We start from the raw sequence: 22,475 nt of genomic DNA on the forward strand, positions 1-22,475 counted from the left end.
CGTCTCCGGGATGCATTCGAACTGTAGAACTGATTCCTAGATTTGGATATGATAAATGAGACCAACTGTATAGTGTTCTACATCTTTAATAGCACGTGTGTCAGTGTTTGTGTGGTAAGGGTAACGGTTTGAATCCAATAATTGGCTTCATTTAATTGTTAAACACCGTGTCGGTATACAAGTTGTGTGGAATCCCCTATGCTCTTGAACACGTCTTTGCTTAACCGTCTGGTGTTAGGACTATAATTCAACTTTATACTTTTAATTAATATTCGCAGGTTTAACTGACCACTTATCTGAACAGATTTATGTAATAATTTTATATTTTTAATTCAAAGATTGAAAAATTAATATAATGTATTTTCAGAAGTGGTTAGAACTTAATATAATATTGTTTTTCCAACACAAAGCATGTTATTTAGGCATTTGTTCGGACCGTACAAGAAAATATTTAATCTTATTGGTATGAACGAAAACGTGTATGGAGATATTTCAGTAACAAGATTCTGGAACTGCTATTAATTTTTTTAGAAGATACGAATAAATATCAACGTCCTGTACCTAGCCAACACAGGTTCAGATAAAGAAATTGTAGATAAGCCTTCTAAAAGTCCAAAGACGTTAAACTATATATTTTTTTGTAGTGAAATATTTTATACGAAGCTTAGTATCAACGGATTACAAAGCAAAAATGCATTTTCTATTAATTTTTTGTGAATATTTTGCGGGTAAATAATAACAAAAAAAAGATTTAGCTACAAAGAATTGGAATATTTTTTTGTTCCTTGGTCGATAAGTATGTTAACATAGTTTTCCAAATTATTTGAATGTTGCACCAGCAAAAAAGTGCCATTGATTCCAGGACTTAATTTTGTATTGGCAGTTAATATATTTAAAGTTAAATTATTTAAATAGTCGTCTAGACTATTAAAACAATATTGTAAAATTATTATGGATATAACAAGGCTCTGAAGAGTAACAAGTATCAGATTGTTACTGATATACGTTTCCCACTTGTGCATTCAATACCTATCCGAAAATCACATAGGTATATCCAGCGGAAACGCCGGTGAACAGGCGCGTCGCTACGTAAAGTGTGGGAATCAATGAATGACGCCGAGGGGTTGGCTATTATTCCTTGCGGATGGGAATCTTTGCCGGGCTTCTTTTGAATCTGTTGGAATACCCCGGTTCCCATCTTCAAAACTGGTTTTTTATAGGAGAAGCAATAATTAACCTGGAATGGTAGGGGATGAAGAGCTTCATCCCGGATTTCCTCCTCGAGAGTGTATAATGGAGGGTGGTATCGGGGGTCGGGTGGAGGGGGTGGCCCGCCCTTTATGTCCCACAGCCTCCCAAGGGTGAACTCTTCCGGGTTGCCGGCACCCCCAGACGCAACGGTACCAGCTATCTGTCACTCCCACCCCTCGCACCCCCAGGCCGTGACCTTGCTTCTTGCGCAGAGGTCACGCGCGGCCTACCTGCGCCCCTCTGGGTGGTTGAAGACACTGCCTGGCGGCCATCACGCACGGCTGCCAACAGAATAATAATAATAATTTACTTCCCATGTTTTTAGATTTTGTTAGCAATATTCGCTTAATTAACCAGGAAATTTAGCACTCACGAAAGCAAGCTTGTATGTGAGTGCATCTAGTCTCTTCAAATTACATGAGGTATTTTGACGAATGTAAACAGTTATAAATGTATAATAACTGAGAAATAAATACATAAAATATAACCTAAGAAACTTTACATTAGTTATATAAAGATGAAAGTTAAAAATACAATTTATTAAAAATCAATATTATGTTTAAACAAAAAAAGTATAAATTATAAAATTGTTAAATGAATAAATGAAAATATAATTAAATAAAAATTAGTATTCAAGTTAAGTACAGGTACAAAGTTATAACAATATATAAAACGTACTTAAATACTAAAGCCATCTCTTTATCAGTTAAATTATCTAGCCAAGTATTAATATTTTTTTTTCATTTGAAAATAATTTTTAGTTTTTAGTTTTCCAACAATTTTTGGAAGCAAAAATTCTAAAGATCTCTGAGATATTGTTTTATGAAATAGAGGTATTTGTAAATTTATATTCTGTCAATGCCGTGTAGGATAGTTATCATCAATATAATTATAACTGATTATACCTTTGATACATATTAATTATTGCAGCTCTAATAAACAATATTTTAATATAAAATACATTTAATAGTTTAAAAAGTTCCTTGGATGGGTACATGTGTTTTTTTTTAATTACTCGTAAACTAATTTTTTGAATTGTTATAATTGGCTTAATTGATGTTTTGCTCATCCCTCCCCAAGCCAGAATGCCATACTGCATAACAGACTGAAAAATAGCAAAGTAAACCTTTCTAATACCTTCAATAGATGAATTTGATCTTAATTCAACGAATTTATACCTCATTTTTCGAATCTTGTTTGTAAGATAAGAAACATGTTTATCCCATTTTAGAAAAGAGTCGAGCACTATACCTAAGTATTTTATATCCTGTACTCTTTCTATGACACTACATTTTTCACAGTTAACGTTTATTTCGTTACATACATGAATTTATAGTTCATGTTCGTTAGGTTGACCAAAAATGTTGGCAGAGAAAGTATAATATTTGGTTTTATTTATGTTTAGAGAAAGAAAACTATCATCTAATATTTATTTGACTTTTTTAAGTTCGTTATTTACTGTTTCAAAACCGAAGGCCAACTGTGGGATTTATGAGTGAGGGGAGTTAGTCATGGCATTGATCGCTGCCATGGCTGGCCAATCCCGTCCTAGCACACGATGCATGGCTGATCCCAGCATGACCAGGCGTATAGACGCACCTAGGTCCCTCCCCTAACCCGGACCCCTCCTGAATACACTTAATTTGAGTTAGGTTAGGGAAATAAATAAAGAAATAAATAAACAATATCGAATAATTATTGTCACGCTTATTACTATAATTCGATTGTTATACAATAATAAATATTATGAAACACTAGCGACCCGAATATCGCTTTTAATTGTGAATGTTCAAAAATATTAAAAATATATAATTTTGTATTAATTTGTATTCAAAATATGACACAAAATTGTCAATAAAAATTATGTTAGTCTGATCATTACCAAACGTCACAGGATCACCTGCTGATTGCCTGAAAATTTCATCAAAATCAGTCCAGCCGTTTTGGAGTCCATATTGAACATACATACACACATAGATTTATATATGTGGAAATGATAATATAATATTCAACAATTGTACTATATTTCATTATAAATGTGCTCAGTTATTACTGGAGAACTATTGAAGGATAAGGTTTCCAATTAACTTTAACAAATGCATGTACTGAGGCAACACAATGCATAAATTCCCGGGATAGAATCCTAACCACTAAGAAAATATGTTTATATATTGATACAGTAAATGTACAAATGTACAAATATCTGTAATTTTACCAGATTTTTTAAGTTCCATTTACAAAAATATATTTTGAATATAGCGACCAAAATGTTAAAGGTCCAAGGGCTAAGGACACAGACAACCGTGTGGTCAGCTGAGTGAGGCAGGGGGTTATACTGGGATGGCCTCTGGTCATATCTGAGGCTACAACACCTTCCCGAGCGAAGGGAAGTTAGGTCTAAACTATACTCGCTCTGGAAGTTCTAAACTGTTCTGTAAGTACCCTTAAGGGCGCTTATTTGGGAAGAGTGGTGGAGGTTCCGACCTTGAGTCGGCAAACAGTTTCCCGGCCGGCGGTGATCCACTTGGAAACCCCCAGCAATTATTATATACGAGGTTAAAACCATTATTTCTGAACGCATGCAAATGCGTAAGTCACACCGACATTTTTCCTCAATAACACGCAGCAATGGTGAATGTCATGAATAAATTATAAAACAATGTTCCCCATTATTGGAATAATCATTCTGAGCGCGTTATAATGAAAGGTGTTTAATCGTGGTACTTATCGAACAACTGGTAGGTCTGCGGTATTGGTTATCGCAGCAGCGGTGAAGAGTGGTACAGTCGAGGCTATTGGCCTAGCTGGAGGATTTCGCAGGGGCGTAACTGCACCGTCAGAACACGACCGCTAAATTATTATATTTTTTTTGCTGTTTTGGAATGCAAACATCAAAAATTAAGTTTAAAAAATAAAGAATACATAGTAATTTCTTGAACATAACAACTCAAATAATATACTATTCTCTTTTGAGTAGCGTGTTAATGAATTTCATTTTTAGTATAATCGCAAAACTGTACAATGTTTTTAAAAAGATTGATTTATCTTGGTAGCAATGAAATAAGTTTCGTTTGTTTTGTTGTGCTCGGTTGTAATTTTTTCAACTGAAACTGAACTTATGATTTTCAACAATCATACTTCGCGACGATGCTGTTCTTAAGTTTAAAAAAAGAAAGATAAAGCACTTTAACATAGTGTTTTGTTTGTTCCGTATCAGAAAATAGATTATATGAAATATTCATGCAGATCGAACGACCTTAAAAGAAAATCAAGGTAGCCTACATTTTCTTTCGAAAAGTTAACTATCATTATGTTTACAGTAGCTTGGCTTCTGGGTTGTAGCCGTGTCCTTGTGCAAATAATTCACCGGCGTTTCGGTCGACATTGCAGTCGCCATCATCGGGGAGCAAGTTACCTACTTATTCGCCAAGGACGCGCGGCTACAACCCATAAAAGCTACTTCAGACAATGGCCGTGATGTTGTTAGGTTGCTGATGAACACCTCACAATACATTGAATTTCAAAAAAGCATTAGTTATATCGTTGAGTGGCGACCCTGCATCTTCCTCGCTTTGTTTGCTGGCAGCCGGGGGCTCCAGGGGTGAGAAGCACCGTTACACGAGTCCTTTGTGCTCATTTCTGGCAGAGCGGCGCTCTACTCGCTGTCCTGAGAGCAGAGCACTCTCTGTTCCATCCCGAGTCTTGCAGCTCAACTGAGACCATCAAACACTAACATACTTTATTTATCTACCAACGACCCGCCCCGGCTTCGCACGGGTGCAATGCTGATACTAAATATACTACAGAATGTCTTAATATATAACATTAACATAATATTTTTCTCCTCTCAATTTAGTTTGATTATTACGGATGTAGGCCAATCTCTCACATTCAATTTTCGCATATTGCTGTATTGCTTAAAATCACTTCGTAAATAAGCAATTATTTCTCGTAAAAAGTAAAGGATAAAAAATGGTTATTGTGGGTTATCCCTAAGAGATAGACATATATAATCGCGGACGTTATTTTTAGAAATTTTTAAGGTGTACAATACTGTAGTACATTATTTTGATCTATCTCGTAGGGTTCAGCCAGCGTTTGCAATGTAAGCACAAAAAAAAAGTGTTTATTTACGACATCACATTAGAAACCTCTAAAATTATCAGTGTTTATCTACTAAATTATGCATTTGTTATACATATAAACCTTCCCCTTGAATCACTCTATCTATTAAATAAACCACATCAAAATCCGTTGCGTAGTTTTAAAGATCTAAGCACACATAGGGACAGACAGACAGACAGCGGGAAGCGACCTTGTTATATACTATGTAGTTATTTATTTATTGCCTTATTTTAAGTGGCGAAGTTAAAGCGTGCCACCTTGTCTTACACATAACCACATATATCTTTACTAACTAGGTACATGCAAAATAAAACCTGATACATATCATAGCCAACACATACCAAAAATTGTCACAAATACACTTAAATAAAAACTCAACTAACATATCAGTACAAAAATTAAAATAACAAAAAAATTAGAATATAACATACACTTGAGCTACCTGAAGTATAATAATTTATAGGCATATTATAAAAAGGATTTTTTTAAATATATCTAATACTAAAATTATAAAGATTTAAATATATTTAATAACCTAAATATTTATGTAAAAACTAATGAAGACACAAATATGTTAAATATATATACAAATACATTTTCTTACAATAAATCATACATATACACGTTCATTCTCACATATTCAATCACACATATCTGATACCACAGCTAACCCTGATTATTGGAGCTAAGCAAGTACCTGCGTAATGTTTTATTTAAAAACCTATATGTGTATAGATAAAATATATTTTTTAATATTATTTACATTCTTAATTTTGTTATTTGAAAATATATTTTAATACTGTAAATGGTCTACAAAAAATATATATTAACAATGTTGTGTGGTCTCCTCTGCTTTAGAGGTCGATCACACAATCCTGACACTCCGCAGAAATAGTTTCAATTAATATTAGAAATATTTGCACAATTCACAATAACATTCGCAACAATCACCATCGGGGGTCGATTCAACAAGCAAATAAAAAAGCATCAGCTAAAAATTATGGTTTCAAATTGGGTTAGCTGCAAAACCAAAATTTTTCGTTCGCAATTTATTGTGCTACCATGAATATACCATTTTTCCTGCGCAAAACCTGATAACTGTGATCTGGGTATTTCCTTGACAATTTTACCCCGTATAAAATATTTTCCGATGCCGATAATAAAAAATTACAATATACAATATTATAAAAAACATGTTTACCCTTTTGTGAGACAATTTTATTAATTAAAACTACTTTGAAAACAACGCAATTGCCAAGATAATTAAAAGGTTAAGCAAATATAACTTTGAAAATAATAAAAATATCTATAAAAAATTCTAAATAAGGTCACCTATGATTATTATAAAATATTATTTAAATAATTTATAAAATGTAAAACAAAAAATCTAAAAGTTAGTTACTTGGGGCTCCTTAAAAAGCATCCTGTATATCGGCAATTAATTGCTGCAGCATTTTAATTTGTATCTTCCCGCAACCCGCGCAAAAAAAAATTCTAGTTCAAAGAATATTTGCATCATCGAAGCAAAGAGTATTTGCATCATCGAAGCAAAACTGTCCAAAATGGAACTTGGTTAAACCATCTCTAGTTTCTCTTGGAGCATAAGGGCGCCGGCTTCACCACACGGCAGACCACCACCAGGTATAAATAATTGGAGCAGAGAGTACTCACAAAATGCTGCGTCACATCTGCGAAATAAACTCGCAGGCTTGTAGTTCACCATCGTCTCCAGTAACGGGTTGTTTGAAACACAAAGCCAATCTTTCAACTCGTTATTGGCGACGATCGATGGTGAACTACATGTTTGCGAGGTTATTTCGCAAATGTGACGCAGCATTTTGTGAGTAGGCCTACTCTCTGCTCCAATTATTTATACCTTCTGGTAGTCTGCCGTGTGGTGAAGTCAGGGCCCTTATGCTCCAAGAGAAACTAGAGATGGTTTGACAAGTTCCGTTTTGGACAGTTTTGCTACGACTTTGCAAATGGTCTTTGAACTAGAATTTTTTTGTCATCGGTTTCTGGAAGGTACAAATTAAAATGCTGCAGGAATTAATTTCCCAAAGGCAGGATGCGTTTAAAGGGGTCCCAAGTAACAACATTTTAGGTTCTAGGTTATGCCTTCTATAAATTATTTTAGGCCCACCCTTTCGAGCGCCCAGGTCAACGCCTGCCTTCACACACACATCCGAGAAGCCTAAGATGTCCATCAAGCTCTGTCCCTGCCCGAACACGCCCGAATATTCATCTTCGGCCAACCTCGGGATTTGTTTTATTTTTTCGCAGGAAAAATGAATTCAAATATTAAAAGTGGTCGGTTAGGTTAGCTACATTAAAACACTTTAAAACACTATGGACGGTTAGTTAGGTTAGTATAGCTACATTAAAATGAACAGAGAAATATAAATATATAAATAAACCCGATTTTGGCCGAAGGTGAATATTCGGGCGAGTTCGGGCAGGGACAGAACTTGTACATGTTACGCTTCCGCATTCATCCTCGAACCTCCCGGCGCGGTCCAGTGGCAGTTCCTCGCTCACGACTCCATTCACTTCCGAGCAGGCACGCGCCACGTCAGTAGTATACATTGCCGGCTCCTGGTGCAGGCTCACCTCTCTGACGTCACGGCGGCCATTTTTGGTGTCAAATCTCATCAAAATCCCTCAAAAATTACTCGAAATTACTCAAAATTCCTAAAAAAAAATTACCTGTTTTGAGAAAAAAAATGGTTGTTTGTAAAGTCGGTTTACGGACGATAGTTTAACGTGACATCATAACAAAACATTGATGAAATGATTGCATACTTTTATGAATAAAATTGAATCATTTTTATTGAATTATCACTATTTTGTATGGATACAAAGAAGGAGTGAAATGAAATCTACAATTTAATTGATAAATTTACTTTTATTTGAACTCATTATTTCAAATATGTTTATTACTTTAACGAACAGATTATTTTAACTATAACTTTTATACATGTTTGCTATTTAACTTCTTCCAATCTGTGTTATTCTGTTAAGGATAGGACGATGATAGGAAAAGTAGGAAACGAATGGGAGTGTTTCAAGTTTAATGTGCCTCGAAAAAGTAAAATCGATGGTTGTTCCAATCGAGTGGAAGAGAGATAGATGTGGCGCAAGCGTACAATGAGCGTAACGGGACACAGCGTAACGGGTCAATGTGTGTAACGGGACACTTTTTCGTGCGTGCAGCAGGCGTTCATCGATTTATTAGACGTTGTCACGTCAAAATTTGTAATTGTACATTTAACAACCACATGGGTGAAACTAAGGGCATACACGTAGAGAAAATTAAACACGAGAAAACATAAGGAGATATGTTTTAAGTTCGTGGTTGTTCAATCAACGATTTTAAAAATCTTTTAAGGTAACTGTTAAGTTCAAGTTCCACACCAACTATTTATATTACATGATATATTAAAATACACCGAGTTTGTTCCAAATATTGCTGATCAGAAGGTTGATTGGTCCACCACTGTAGTTAGCAGCTTAAAGGTATTAAAATTAGACTTTTTGGAAGATGGAATAATGATCTCAGTTAGCGTTGAAGTGCTCTGGTGTAATAATACTTAAGGACGAAGTGTATGCTGGTATACTGGCCCGGGACTTTGTGAGCAGAATTTTGCACTAAGTATTCACATGGCTGAACTCATACGAGGGAACTTTAGTCCTTTCCTACATACACCGACAAAAGTTACAAGAGTGCCTAAATTTTAAAATACTTTTAACTAGGGCACACTACAGTTTTACCATCCCGAGTGTAAAGTGAAAACGCATCCAAGAAAATTATATACCACACACGGTTTTTACATATTTATTTAATTTCCTATGTATGTATACTTGATCTCTTTTCGTGCATCATAGTGTTTCACTGAACAGATTGAAAGAATTTTTTTTTGTCATGAGCAGTTGTGATTTTTACGAAAAACTAATATCGGTTTTGTAAATGTTCAAAAATCTAAAAATATATATATATATATTCTTAGTTTGTGTTAATTTGTATTAAATAGATGACACAAAATTGCCAAAAGCAAAAAAAATAAAAATATGTTTATGCGATTGCTACCAAACGTCACAGGTTCACCCGCTAGGCTAATCTGAAGATTGCCTGAAAATTGCATCAAAATCGGTCCAACCGTTTTGAAGTCCGTAGGGAACATACATACACACAGCGATATATATATATATATATATATATATATATATACTGTATTTTAATGCTTCCGGCTCTTTATTAATGATTCTGAATGATATATATGTATATACCAGTGGTTAAATGAAATGAACGGAGGTGTTCCTAGAGCTTCATGAGGTGAAGCTCGACTGCAGGTGAGCCAAAGAGACTTGTTTTCGGGCCGTTGCCTCCGTGTTGCAAGCCGCCTGCTCTCCGCGCGATCTCCAAGTCCAGATGTCACATCGCTGACCTTAATCGCGCTGAATAGGCAGTGAAGTGGCAACAACAGCTCTCACGCAACCACCTTCAACGTGAAGCTGCTTTCTGGATCAGCAAGTGCATAAATCACTCCCAAGGGCCTTTCAGTGCTTCAAAGGTGTTTCACCTTTCGGGCGGAAACATACATTAATAGCTTTGTCACCAAAATAGAACCGTTGTACATGTATTCGACAGTATTATTTCGATATTTTCTTACAAACATAATATTCAGCTCGTATAATGACTAAAGCCGTTATACAAAAATATGGTTTATCTTCTATCGTAACTGAGGGTGGGTTAACAACTACACAGAGGCGCTCTCAAGTGTGATTCAGCCGTGGTTTGCCATTGTGATGTGACGTGTAAGTGTGGATATACAAAGACAACCTACACCCATGCACCACCGACTGGAAATTGTAACTTACAGTTTAAATTGAAAAGCACTAACCGTTTTGTCATAGCAATTTTGTCCCGATAGATGTATAGAATTATGTAAGATCAAATGAAACATGTTTTTTTGTCTCAGTTTCTATTTCCATTTACATCAAAAATGTCACTGACCATTGAAAACTCTCTAGTTTTTTTTTTTTTAGTTATAAACACCGGACAGTAAAATAGATTAATCTTTGGTATTATTCCTAGAATAAATAAATTAAGTAGGTCATTTTTGTACATTTTAATAGTGCTTGTCATACCATTAAACTTAGTAATACAGCTCTATGTGTATACGATTGGACGTGTGTGTGTGTATATATATATTTCGCTATGCAGCCAAAACTTCACATCGCAGACGAATGGTGTTTGTGTGTGGTAGTAGCCCCAAGTCTCCCATCATGCACTATGGTATTTGTGCGTCGATAGCTATTAAGGGTGTTGAATATAGGGGTTGAAATGCTTCAGATGATTTTTCATAAGTAAAAGTGTACCTACTAATAAAGTAAATAAAATTAGAAAGTGAAAAGTGAATAGTAAAGTGTGAAAAGTACAAATATTAAAAAAATGTCCAAAGTGGTAAGAAAGAATTTTAAATAATATTTTAGAACAGTCGAGGATCTTGTGTGAGTATTGGGGAAGGCGTCTGAGACTTAAATAGTCGAAATGTGACACGCATGCTTCAGTTGATTTGTCATAAGAAAAGATGTAAGAACAAAATCTATTTTTGTATGAACTAGACAACAAAACATCCAATGTAGTGTAGAAGAATGTATTTTAATAAATTTATTTCGTAAATGTAAGATGATATTTAGTATATGTCAGATATGTTTATGATTTAATATGTAAGATATTTTTTTGAACAAAAATGAAAAAAACAATTAATAAAGAGAAGTATTTTAACACAGGTCTTTCATACAAAAAATACTGTATTAGATATAAATAGTGCAAATAAACAGCGAAAGAGGTACTTGCAGCTAGTTCGTGTGAATGAACACAGCCCTTCTAATAAAACTGCAGATAGGTATGCCGGAATTGAGTGATCGCCGCTATGGCTGTGCCACTTTTTTCCGTTTTTCTTTAATCATTTTTGTTATTGCTCTTATTTTTATATCGTCTATACGCCCATAGATTTATTTATAATTTTTTAAGAGATTATTTTGTCAACCCACTTATTTAATTTATTTTAGCCTTTTATAGATGTTTGCATTTTTATTTGAGTTTAGTTTATGCATATCAATATTGGCCGTCAAAGGCATGCCGAAGGTCGCTAATATTCGAGAAGCTCCAAGAACTATAAAGATTATAGGAGAAAGAACGTTTTAATAAGTACTTAAATGTTTTTGTTGGAATTAAAAAGATAATTTTTGGATTTAAATATAGGGATTTAAAAAAGGCGTTAAATTTATTCAACAAAAAGTGTGTAATTTTTTTTTTTTTTTACTGAAGACTTCTGAACTGAAAGCCGTAGTTCCGCGGATGGCCACGGTATGAACTGGCGCTGAGCGCAGTGCCGATCAGGGAGTTGCGAGCTGGGAGTGAGAGGCGGCAGGTGCGCACGGGGACCTTTTGGGACGTGTGAAGACATCAGAGGCACGAAGATGTATTGGAAGAAATGTGCTGGACTTCACTGGTGAATCATGGTCTGCATTTCCTCGGCTGTCGGGGGCACCGCGCCTGGTAGGGGCGTGGAAGAGTGCGGGCCCATTCTGCAGTGCCTCGTGCTGGGCTGTGAGAGGGCTCGAGCCCTGGTGGGTCGGCCTTGTCTGCACTGAAGAGAAGAATTGACGTGAGTCGTATTTTATCCTTAATTATAGCTTGCAAGAGGGACCGCCAAATACGTGCTAGAAATCGACATAATTTTTACGATACTGCGAGCGCGCAAATTTGTGTGTGGCCGAGAATAATTAACCCACTAGCAGGTAAAATTTGAGTAAACTTTCCGGGCGAGAAACTGTGGCGTGATTTATTTGCAACCCGTTCGAACACGTCCAGAAACAAACTGTAGCCCTAAAGAAACAATAACACACTACGGCGTTAGAAATATGACTTTAATAAAAAACCTTTTAAAAGTATATTTAAATAAAGTTTTAGGTGTGATTAACGTAATGCGCACAGGGAGCTCCCATTAAGTGTATAAGTGTTATAACAATTTAAGGTTAATCTTAATTGTATTTTATGTATGTTTGTTTTGATAAAGATGTAATGTATAATTACTCATAAAGCAACTCAGTAATTATTTTATATTTCTTTTATATAGGTTGGGGCGTATAGATATACGTTATAATTTATTTACCGTTGCAGTATTACGGTAGAAATCATAGGTAATTACTTATATGAAAGCTGTAAAGAAGTGTGTTTAAATATCATCAGTATTTTGTAATAATTTTCATTGCAAGAAAAGTACGAGGATTTGAACTTTGGATTACCGCACATGAATTTGGTAACTGTTAAAGTGGAATTTTGTAAGTTGTTATGTTCTTTTTATACGTGATATTGAATGTAGCTGCGTATAGCGTGAGGGTTTCTATTTAATTATATAGTTATCTCAAAATGCATTTGCCTTCTTCATTTTTGGTACATAATGCTGCAAATTTAAGTACGTATATAATTTTATTTCCTGATTTAGAACAATCACGCCCTTTTTGGTATTATTTGTGTTACGCCTGCTCCGGTGGTAAACAAGGGTATAGATGTGTCTTTTTATGTGGCCCATTTAAATTTCTATTTACTTGGGGAGATTGTGGATTTTGCATCAGGACGCATAGTCCCAGTAGGGAGCGGGCAATTCGTCATCTCTGCTTTCAACAATGGGCAGAGGTGACACCGGGGGAAACCTACAACTCACGTAGTTTCGGTTCCCTACCACGTTCGTGCAACTTAGGATTTCTCTCAAAAATTTAAATTAAAAAAAATCGAAGGGTTAGGTTAGGATCGGTCAGTCACAACATGCTTGTTTTCATTCGAAACTTCTGATTTAGCGGCTGAAGTGGCGTTAATACCAAAACGGAAAACTTCGGAAATCTTCGGATATTCTTGCAGGGAACCGAAACTATGTGAATTGTAGGCTTCCCGTGACACCGCACCCCCAGCAGCTTGTAAGCATTCCTCCTCGTCTGTTGATTCACTCCCTGGCTGACCTCTTTGGCGGCCTGCTACCCCCTCCACACGGCCATAGCCGAGCTCTGTGTGTGTGCCTACTAGGGGTAGAGCCGATGCCTCACTCCGTCGTCTCATGCAGGCTGACTGACGGACTTGGAGTTAGTGGTTCAGACCACACAGATCGCTATGTGATCGCAATTGTAAGTAGGTATATTATTGTTTGTTTTAAGTCTTCACCGGAAATGTTAAATTTTACTTTAAAGTAGTTATTTTCTGAGGTCTCGTTTGGCCACACACATTAATATCCTGTTTACGTTTAGCGTTGTTTGTGTTGTTTTCTCTTTCTCGTTCACCGCCCGGGTCGTAATTGCTCTGTGCTTGGGCTCGTGTCTGAAACTGAATAAAAAAAAGGAAGTATTTTTGTGGCTAGTGGTATATAAACAGATAAATAAAATATTCGCTTTTCAGATACCAAAATTTCTAAATGCGATTCACACATGTGATTTCCGAGCCCACCGCTAGAATGCGCTGCCTGTTCGTAAGCGTTGCTTGCCACCATTTAACGCAAATAGCAGCTAGGGATGAGCGAAATGATCATTTTTCAAAATCATTTATGGCATCCATGGATCCAATTAAATATATAGTTATTTAGATTGTTTACGTTAATAGTTATTGGGTATTTAGGGCCGTTTTCAATCATTTACTATTCCAATTGCAAGTAAATACTTACAGTGAAAAAAAAATTCTATAGGTTCTTATAATGACATTTTAAATTTCCTTTTCCAATTATTCAAAAGAAAATAATATTCTGTCATGGTTGCAAATGTAATCAGATATGATTACCAAGAGGTTTCTACTGACTGAGTGAACGACAGATTTTATATATTGTTACGAATGTTGGCAGGGCTGCGGCGCTCAGGTGCAGCGCTAGCCGGCTGACATCATGTGGCCGCTGCAACATGAGACGTGCTGCGTGCACCTGGGTCGTGCTTCCCCCCTCCTTCCCCCCGCTCCACGCGCGGCGCTGATAGCTAGACATCTGACACCTCGCAGCTGGGGAGTCCCGCGTGCCACCTGGCAGCCGCCGACACGTGTTTCGAGAGATTTCTGCCGTCGTGTCGGCGCGGAATGACGCGACAGGCTCCAGTCACGCTCGTGAGTTCTAGAAATGGCGTCTGTGATATAAGACGAGGACGCCAGCCTCAGGGGCAGTTAAGTGAAGTAGGGAGCTTTCCCGCGGCGGAGTTTCCGGGCGATAGAGTGGCGAAGTCCCTGGACGAAGGTTCCAGGGCGAAGAGTTCAGTTCCGGGCGATATTGTCGCGGGCGCGGCGGAGTTCCGAGCGAAGTTCCGAGCGAGGCGTTGAGTGGGATCCCGGCGAAGAGGAAGTGCGACGGCGGCGGCGGAGTGCGGTGACGGAGGACCACGAGGGGTGCTGCGGCGAGAGTTGCGCCAGAGGTGCGGCCCAGCGTGGTGTGCGGTGTGTGGAAACGAGTGGCTGGGGAAGCTAAATTTTTAAGTACAATTGGTTAATTAGCATTTTTAGATTATTTGCTAGTAATGTAAATAGTGGCAATAAAAAAACTGTGTGTGAAATTAAATCTTTAAATGGGCTATCCATTACGAACCCTGTAGATCGTAACAATATTTTGGAACATATTCCGCTTAACTTTGACGCGCAGACGCTATAGCCTATTGGCGCACACGTGGAACCACCTTAATATTTTCAGTGTTGAAACCAAACAGTTAAGAAAATAGATTAACTTCCAATACCTGATTGTTGTCAGATTGTTCAGTGTCGATCACGAGAACAGAATTGTTTTCGTTGGCCACAAGGAAATAACTATGGTATAAAACGTTACTTTGAAGATTTTATATTTATTGAAGAACTTAAAACTGCTTAATTACTTTAATAACTTAAAAATGTAACATACTGAACGATTATTTTATAACTGAGAACTGTGTGAAAGGAAACTATGATATAGATGGTTTCGATCCGAAAATGGACGTTGCTGTTTGAGAATCGATACTTTCGAATGCAAAAACTGGTCTTTCGCAAATGAAATGTACATAGCGCGATACCTAGCGGCGACACAAGAATAGATGTTCCAGTATTTTATTTACTCGCTAGATCAGGTGATGTGCGTTACCACACAGTTGAGAATTAGATTCACTTTCTTCGAAAAAAAGGTCATTGGAGACCCAGCAACGTAACAAAACCGTTCTTGCTTCACAAACTTTTACATACCGATTATCGTAAATACCGGTCAACTCTAATAGCAGCACGAACAACCTAAAATGTTATACTATTAGAAAAAGCTTCAATAAAACTCCAGTTTGGACCTGATTTTTGACAAGGAATTTTATTCAAATGATACCCATTTAGTTAAAATTTACTAAACTGTTATTACTATAAAGTTTCCGCACACGTAAGCAGTTATACTTCTATGTAAATACTAACATATTAATCTGAAAACTTCTAAAGCACATATTATAACATAAAGTATATGATTTATATTTGTTTTTGCTTAAACGACTGAAATCAGTCTTTAAATACAACTTATAATTAACCTTACCCTTTTTGACATGATTAAATATTATTATTAGATAGTATTATTAGATTATAACGTTATTACTGTACCTAAAATAGTAAACCCAGTGACAAGATTTAACCCTGTCCTTTGAGGTTAACAAATAGAATATGATTTATAATCACTGTAATAGCAGTATATTTTTTAGGTATGTTTCAACTTGAAATTGCTTTTTACAATGACTGTTTTAATTTACCAAATATATTCCAGTATAGTTTCATTATAATAAAGTTTTATTTAGCACACCATTACGTTTGGTATGTACAGTAATGTTTACAAAAGTGACTTTATAAGAGTTTATGTTGCCACACGTGGGTAAGCCATCTTTGGGGCACATATTCATGAATCGACTTCCTTTCAATTTTCACGAAATGTTTTCCTACCAAATGCCGTATACCGAGAGGTAAGAACTTAATAAATACCTATTTATACTTTTATATAAATTTTATAAATATTCATAAACTCTTATAAAGTCACGTTTTTAAACATTACTCTACATACCAAACGTAATGGCGTGCTAAATAAAACTGTATTATAATGAAACTATACTGGAATATATTTGGTAATTATTTACTATAAATAATAAATAATATAAATAATTTGGAAAATAACACATCAACATCGTCATTTTTGTTGCGAATTTGCCAAATTGTAGATTGTCAAATAACTCTACAGATAGGTTGTTGCTGTTTCCCAAAATGCCTGAAGTGTTAAAAAAAATGAAAACAGCGCGCTTCAGCGCGGCCACAGCGCACCTCAGCGCGGCAACAGCGCACCTCAGCGCACCTCAGCGCACCTCAGCGCGGCAACAGCGCACCTCAGCGCGGCAACAGCGCACCTAAGCGCGGCAACAGCAAACCTCAGCGCGGCAACAGCGCACCTCTGCGCGGCAACAGCGCACCTCATCGCGGCAACAGCTCACTTCAGCGCGGTACAGCGCACCTCAGCGCGGCAACACGCACCTCAGCGCGTCAACAGCGCACCTCAGCGCGTCAACACCGTACCTCAGCGCGGTAACAGCGAACCTCATCGCGGCAACAGCGAACCTCATCGCGGCAACAGCGCACCTCATCGCGGCAACAGCGCACCTCAGCGCGGCAACAGCGCACCTCAGCGCGGCAACAGCGCACCTCAGCGCGGCAACACGCACCTCAGCGCATCAACAGCGCACCTCAGCGCGTCAACACCGTACCTCAGCGCGGAAACAGTGAACCTCATCGCGGCAACTGCGCACCTCATCGCGGCAACAGCGCACCTCAGCGCGTCAACAGCGCACTCAGCGCGTCAACACCGTACCTCAGCGCGTCAACACCGTACCTCAGCGCGGTACAGAACACCTCTGCGCGTCAACAGCGCACCTCAGCGCGGCAACAGCGCACCTCATCGCGGCAACATCGCACCTCAGCGCGGCAACAGCGCACCTCATCGCGGCAACATCGCACCTCAGCGCGTCAACAGCGCACCTCAGCGCGTCAACACCGTACCTCAGCGCGGCAACAGCGCACCTCATCGCGGCAACAGCGCACCTCAGCGCGTCAACACCGTACCTCAGCGCGTCAACACCGTACCTCAGCGCGGTACAGAACACCTTAGCGCGGCAACACCGTACCTCAGCGCGGCAACAGCGCACCTCATCGCGGCAACAGCGCACCTCAGCGCGGCAACAGCGCACCTTAGCGCGTCAACAGCGCACCTCAGCGCGTCAACACCGTACCCCAGCGCGGTACAGAGAACCTCAGCGCAGCAAAAGCGCACTTCAGCGCGGCAACAGCGCACCTCAGCGCGGCAACAGCGCATCTCAGCGCGGCAACAGCGCACCTCAGCGCGGCAACAGCGCACCTCAGCGCGGCAACACGCACCTCAGCGCGTCAACAGCGCACCTCAGCGCGTCAACACCGTACCTCAGCGCGTCAACACCGTACCTCAGCGCGTCAACACCGTACCTCAGCGCGTCAACACCGTACCTCATCGCGACAACAGCGCACCTCATCGCGGCAACAGCGCACCTCATCGCGGCAACAGCGCACCTCAGCGCGGCAACACGCACCTCAGCGAGTCAACAGCGCACCTCAGCGCGTCAACACCGTACCTCAGCGCGTCAACACCGTACCTCAGCGCGGCAACAGCGCACCTCATCGCGGCAACAGCGCACCTCATCGCGGCAACAGCGCACCTCAGCGCGGCAACAGCGTACCTCAGCGCGGCAACAGCGCACCTCAGCGCAGCAAAAGCGCACTTCAGCGCGGCAACAGCGCACCTCAGCGCGGCAACACCGTACCTCAGCGCGGCAACAGCGAACCCAAGCGCGGCAACAGCGTACCTCAGCGCGTCAACACCGTACCTCATCGCGACAACAGCGCACCTCATCGCGGCAACAGCGCACCTCATCGCGGCAACAGCGCACCTCATCGCGGCAACAGCGCACCTCAGCGCGGCAACACGCACCTCAGCGCGTCAACACCGTACCTCAGCGCGGCAACAGCGCACCTCATCGCGGCAACAGCGCACCTCATTGCGGCAACAGCGCACCTCAGCGCGGCAACAGCGCACCTCAGCGCGGCAACAGCGCACCTCAGCGCAGCAAAAGCGCACTTCAGCGCGGCAACAGCGCACCTCAGCGCGGCAACACCGTACCTCAGCGCGGCAACAGTGAACCTCACCAAGGCAACAGCGCACCTCAGCGCGGCATCAGCGCACCTCAGCGCGGCATCAGCGCACCTCAGCGCGGCAAAAGCGCACTTCAGCGCGGCAACAGCGTACCTCAGCGCGGCAACACCGTACCTCAGCGCGGCAACAGCGAACCTCAGCGCGGCAACAGCGCACCTCAGCGCGGCAACAGCGCACCTCAGCGCGGCAACAGCGTACCTCAGCGCGGCAAGCGCGCACCTCAGCGCGGCAACAGCGCACCTCAGCGCGGCAACACCGTACCTCAGCGCGGCAACACCGTACCTCAGCGCGGCAACACCGTACCTCAGCGCGGCAACACCGTACCTCAGCGCGGCAAAAGCGAACCTCAGCGCGGCAACAGCGCACCTCAGCGCGGCAACAGCGCACCTCAGCGCGGCAACACGCACCTCAGCGCGGCAACACGCACCTCAGCGCGTCAACAGTGCACCTCAGCGCGGCAACAGCGCACCTCAGCGCGGCAAACCGCACCTCAGCGCGGCAACACGCACCTCAGCGCGGCAACAGCGCACCTCAGCGCAGCAACACGCACATCAGCGCGGCAAAAGCGCACCTCAGCGCGGCAACACGCACCTCAGCGCGTCAACAGCGCACCTCAGCGCGGCAACAGCGCACCTCATCGCGGCTACAGCGCACCTCATCGCGGCAACAGCGCACCTCAGCGCGGCAACAGCGCACCTCAGCGCGGCAACACGCACCGCAGCGCGTCAACAGCGCACCTCAGAGCGTTAACACCGTACCTCAGCGCGGCAACAGCGAACCTCACCAAGGCAACAGCGCACCTCAGCGCGTCAACACCGTACCCCAGCGCGGTACAGAGAACCTCAGCGCAGCAAAAGCGCACTTCAGCGCGGCAACAGCGCACCTCAGCGCGGCAACAGCGCATCTCAGCGCGGCAACAGCGCACCTCAGCGCGGCAACAGCGCACCTCAGCGCGGCAACACGCACCTCAGCGCGTCAACAGCGCACCTCAGCGCGTCAACACCGTACCTCAGCGCGTCAACACCGTACCTCAGCGCGTCAACACCGTACCTCAGCGCGTCAACACCGTACCTCAGCGCGTCAACACCGTACCTCATCGCGACAACAGCGCACCTCATCGCGGCAACAGCGCACCTCATCGCGGCAACAGCGCACCTCAGCGCGGCAACACGCACCTCAGCGAGTCAACAGCGCACCTCAGCGCGTCAACACCGTACCTCAGCGCGTCAACACCGTACCTCAGCGCGGCAACAGCGCACCTCATCGCGGCAACAGCGCACCTCATCGCGGCAACAGCGCACCTCAGCGCGGCAACAGCGTACCTCAGCGCGGCAACAGCGCACCTCAGCGCAGCAAAAGCGCACTTCAGCGCGGCAACAGCGCACCTCAGCGCGGCAACACCGTACCTCAGCGCGGCAACAGCGAACCCAAGCGCGGCAACAGCGTACCTCAGCGCGTCAACACCGTACCTCATCGCGACAACAGCGCACCTCATCGCGGCAACAGCGCACCTCATCGCGGCAACAGCGCACCTCATCGCGGCAACAGCGCACCTCAGCGCGGCAACACGCACCTCAGCGCGTCAACACCGTACCTCAGCGCGGCAACAGCGCACCTCATCGCGGCAACAGCGCACCTCATTGCGGCAACAGCGCACCTCAGCGCGGCAACAGCGCACCTCAGCGCGGCAACAGCGCACCTCAGCGCAGCAAAAGCGCACTTCAGCGCGGCAACAGCGCACCTCAGCGCGGCAACACCGTACCTCAGCGCGGCAACAGTGAACCTCACCAAGGCAACAGCGCACCTCAGCGCGGCATCAGCGCACCTCAGCGCGGCATCAGCGCACCTCAGCGCGGCAAAAGCGCACTTCAGCGCGGCAACAGCGTACCTCAGCGCGGCAACACCGTACCTCAGCGCGGCAACAGCGAACCTCAGCGCGGCAACAGCGCACCTCAGCGCGGCAACAGCGCACCTCAGCGCGGCAACAGCGTACCTCAGCGCGGCAAGCGCGCACCTCAGCGCGGCAACAGCGCACCTCAGCGCGGCAACACCGTACCTCAGCGCGGCAACACCGTACCTCAGCGCGGCAACACCGTACCTCAGCGCGGCAAAAGCGAACCTCAGCGCGGCAACAGCGCACCTCAGCGCGGCAACAGCGCACCTCAGCGCGGCAACACGCACCTCAGCGCGGCAACACGCACCTCAGCGCGTCAACAGTGCACCTCAGCGCGGCAACAGCGCACCTCAGCGCGGCAAACCGCACCTCAGCGCGGCAACACGCACCTCAGCGCGGCAACAGCGCACCTCAGCGCAGCAACACGCACATCAGCGCGGCAAAAGCGCACCTCAGCGCGGCAACACGCACCTCAGCGCGTCAACAGCGCACCTCAGCGCGGCAACAGCGCACCTCAGCGCGGCAACACGCACCGCAGCGCGTCAACAGCGCACCTCAGAGCGTTAACACCGTACCTCAGCGCGGCAACAGCGAACCTCACCAAGGCAACAGCGCACCTCAGCGCGGCATCAGCGCACCTCAGCGCGGCATCAGCGCACCTCAGCGCGGCAAAAGCGCACCTCAGCGCGGCAACAGCGCACCTCAGCGCGGCAACAGCGTACCTCAGCGCGGCAAGCGCGCACCTCAGCGAGGCAACACCGTACCTCAGCGCGGCAAAAGCGAACCTTAGCGCGGCAACAGCGCACCTCAGCGCGGCAACAGCGCACCTCAGCGCGGCAAAAGCGCACCTCAGCGCGGCAACACGCACCTCAGCGCGTCAACAGCGCACCTCAGCGCGTCAACAGCGCACCTCAGCGCGGCAACAGCGCACCTCAGCGCGGCAACATGCACCTCAGCGCGGTAACACGCACCTCAGCGCGTCAACACGCACCTCAGCGCGTCAACAGCGCACCTCAGCGCGTCAACACCTACCTCTGCGCGTCAACAGCGCACCTCAGCGCGGCAACACCGTACCTCAGCGCGGCAACAGCGAACCTCAGCGCGGCAACACCGTACCTCAGCGCGGCAACAGCGCAGAGCCATGTCGTCTGGGGTCGGCGGGTCCTCCAGCTCCCGGATTCCGCAGAGTCACGTTACCCACCTCCGGCAGCGTTTCAGCAGTTTTTGCAATCCCCATCTTCGGGAAAACCCAGCGAACCGGAAATGGCCGTATCCAGCAGAGCGCTTCCGTGGGCGTGGTGAAAGTCGCCGAGGACAAGCGGGCAGCGACCAATCACAGCGAGGCGAGACGGGTGACGCTGCTGTTCAGTTGTGGTCTGCACGGGTGACTCCGAGTGTCTCCTGCGTCGCTACACGGAACAACCTTCCACTCCTGTGGGCTTCCTCCCAGCTCACACCAGAGCAAACATCCAGTGACGAGTTAGTTTCTTCTCCATTCATAAGCCACGTGCTGCTTCACAATCCGGGTGCTGGATGAAGGGTGGACATCCTGTGCGGACTCACTCCGTGTGTGTACCAGAGAAGCATCTCTCTACAGTTTACCAAGTTCAACATTTCAGGGTTCGTCAACTAGAAGATTCCCCACGGTGGGACAATAAACACACACACACACACACACTGCAGGTGATCAGAGAAAGATCATCAGGCCTAAGGGATAAATTATGGCAATGAAAACAACTGTTTGGGACGTATCGGGAGATTCCCTTAGAAACCAAAATCTCATTACTGACACTGTGGCAAAATCTCTGCAATAACCCATGTTTCTAATTATTATTTATGTGCGAGTTAGTGCCCACTCACCTTTCATCGAACATTCAAACAACTATCACTATTCTGCAGTAGGAAAAATTGGCATACCCGTTTTGAACAGAATAAATGACTTGTCAGTTGGACCAATATCA

At 43.3% G+C, this 22,475-nt stretch overlaps 1 protein-coding gene across 1 annotated transcript; it reads left to right on the forward strand.

Annotated features, from left to right (window-relative positions):
• The first annotated feature begins 11,901 nt into the window (after positions 1-11,901).
• On the forward strand, positions 11,902-21,902 carry LOC134539269 (mucin-4-like). Its single transcript, XM_063381093.1, has 12 exons — positions 11,902-12,012; positions 16,714-17,517; positions 17,818-18,059; positions 18,509-18,743; positions 18,845-19,036; positions 19,217-19,450; positions 19,592-19,867; positions 20,032-20,210; positions 20,304-20,538; positions 20,640-20,810; positions 20,991-21,371; positions 21,795-21,902. Exons 1-12 carry the CDS (start codon positions 11,902-11,904, stop codon positions 21,900-21,902), a joined length of 3,168 nt encoding a protein of 1,055 aa, XP_063237163.1.
• Positions 21,903-22,475: the final 573 nt, after the last annotated feature.

Source organism: Bacillus rossius, chromosome 15 (genome assembly GCF_032445375.1).
Source record: "Bacillus rossius redtenbacheri isolate Brsri chromosome 15, Brsri_v3, whole genome shotgun sequence".
Classification (NCBI taxonomy): domain Eukaryota; kingdom Metazoa; phylum Arthropoda; class Insecta; order Phasmatodea; family Bacillidae; genus Bacillus; species Bacillus rossius.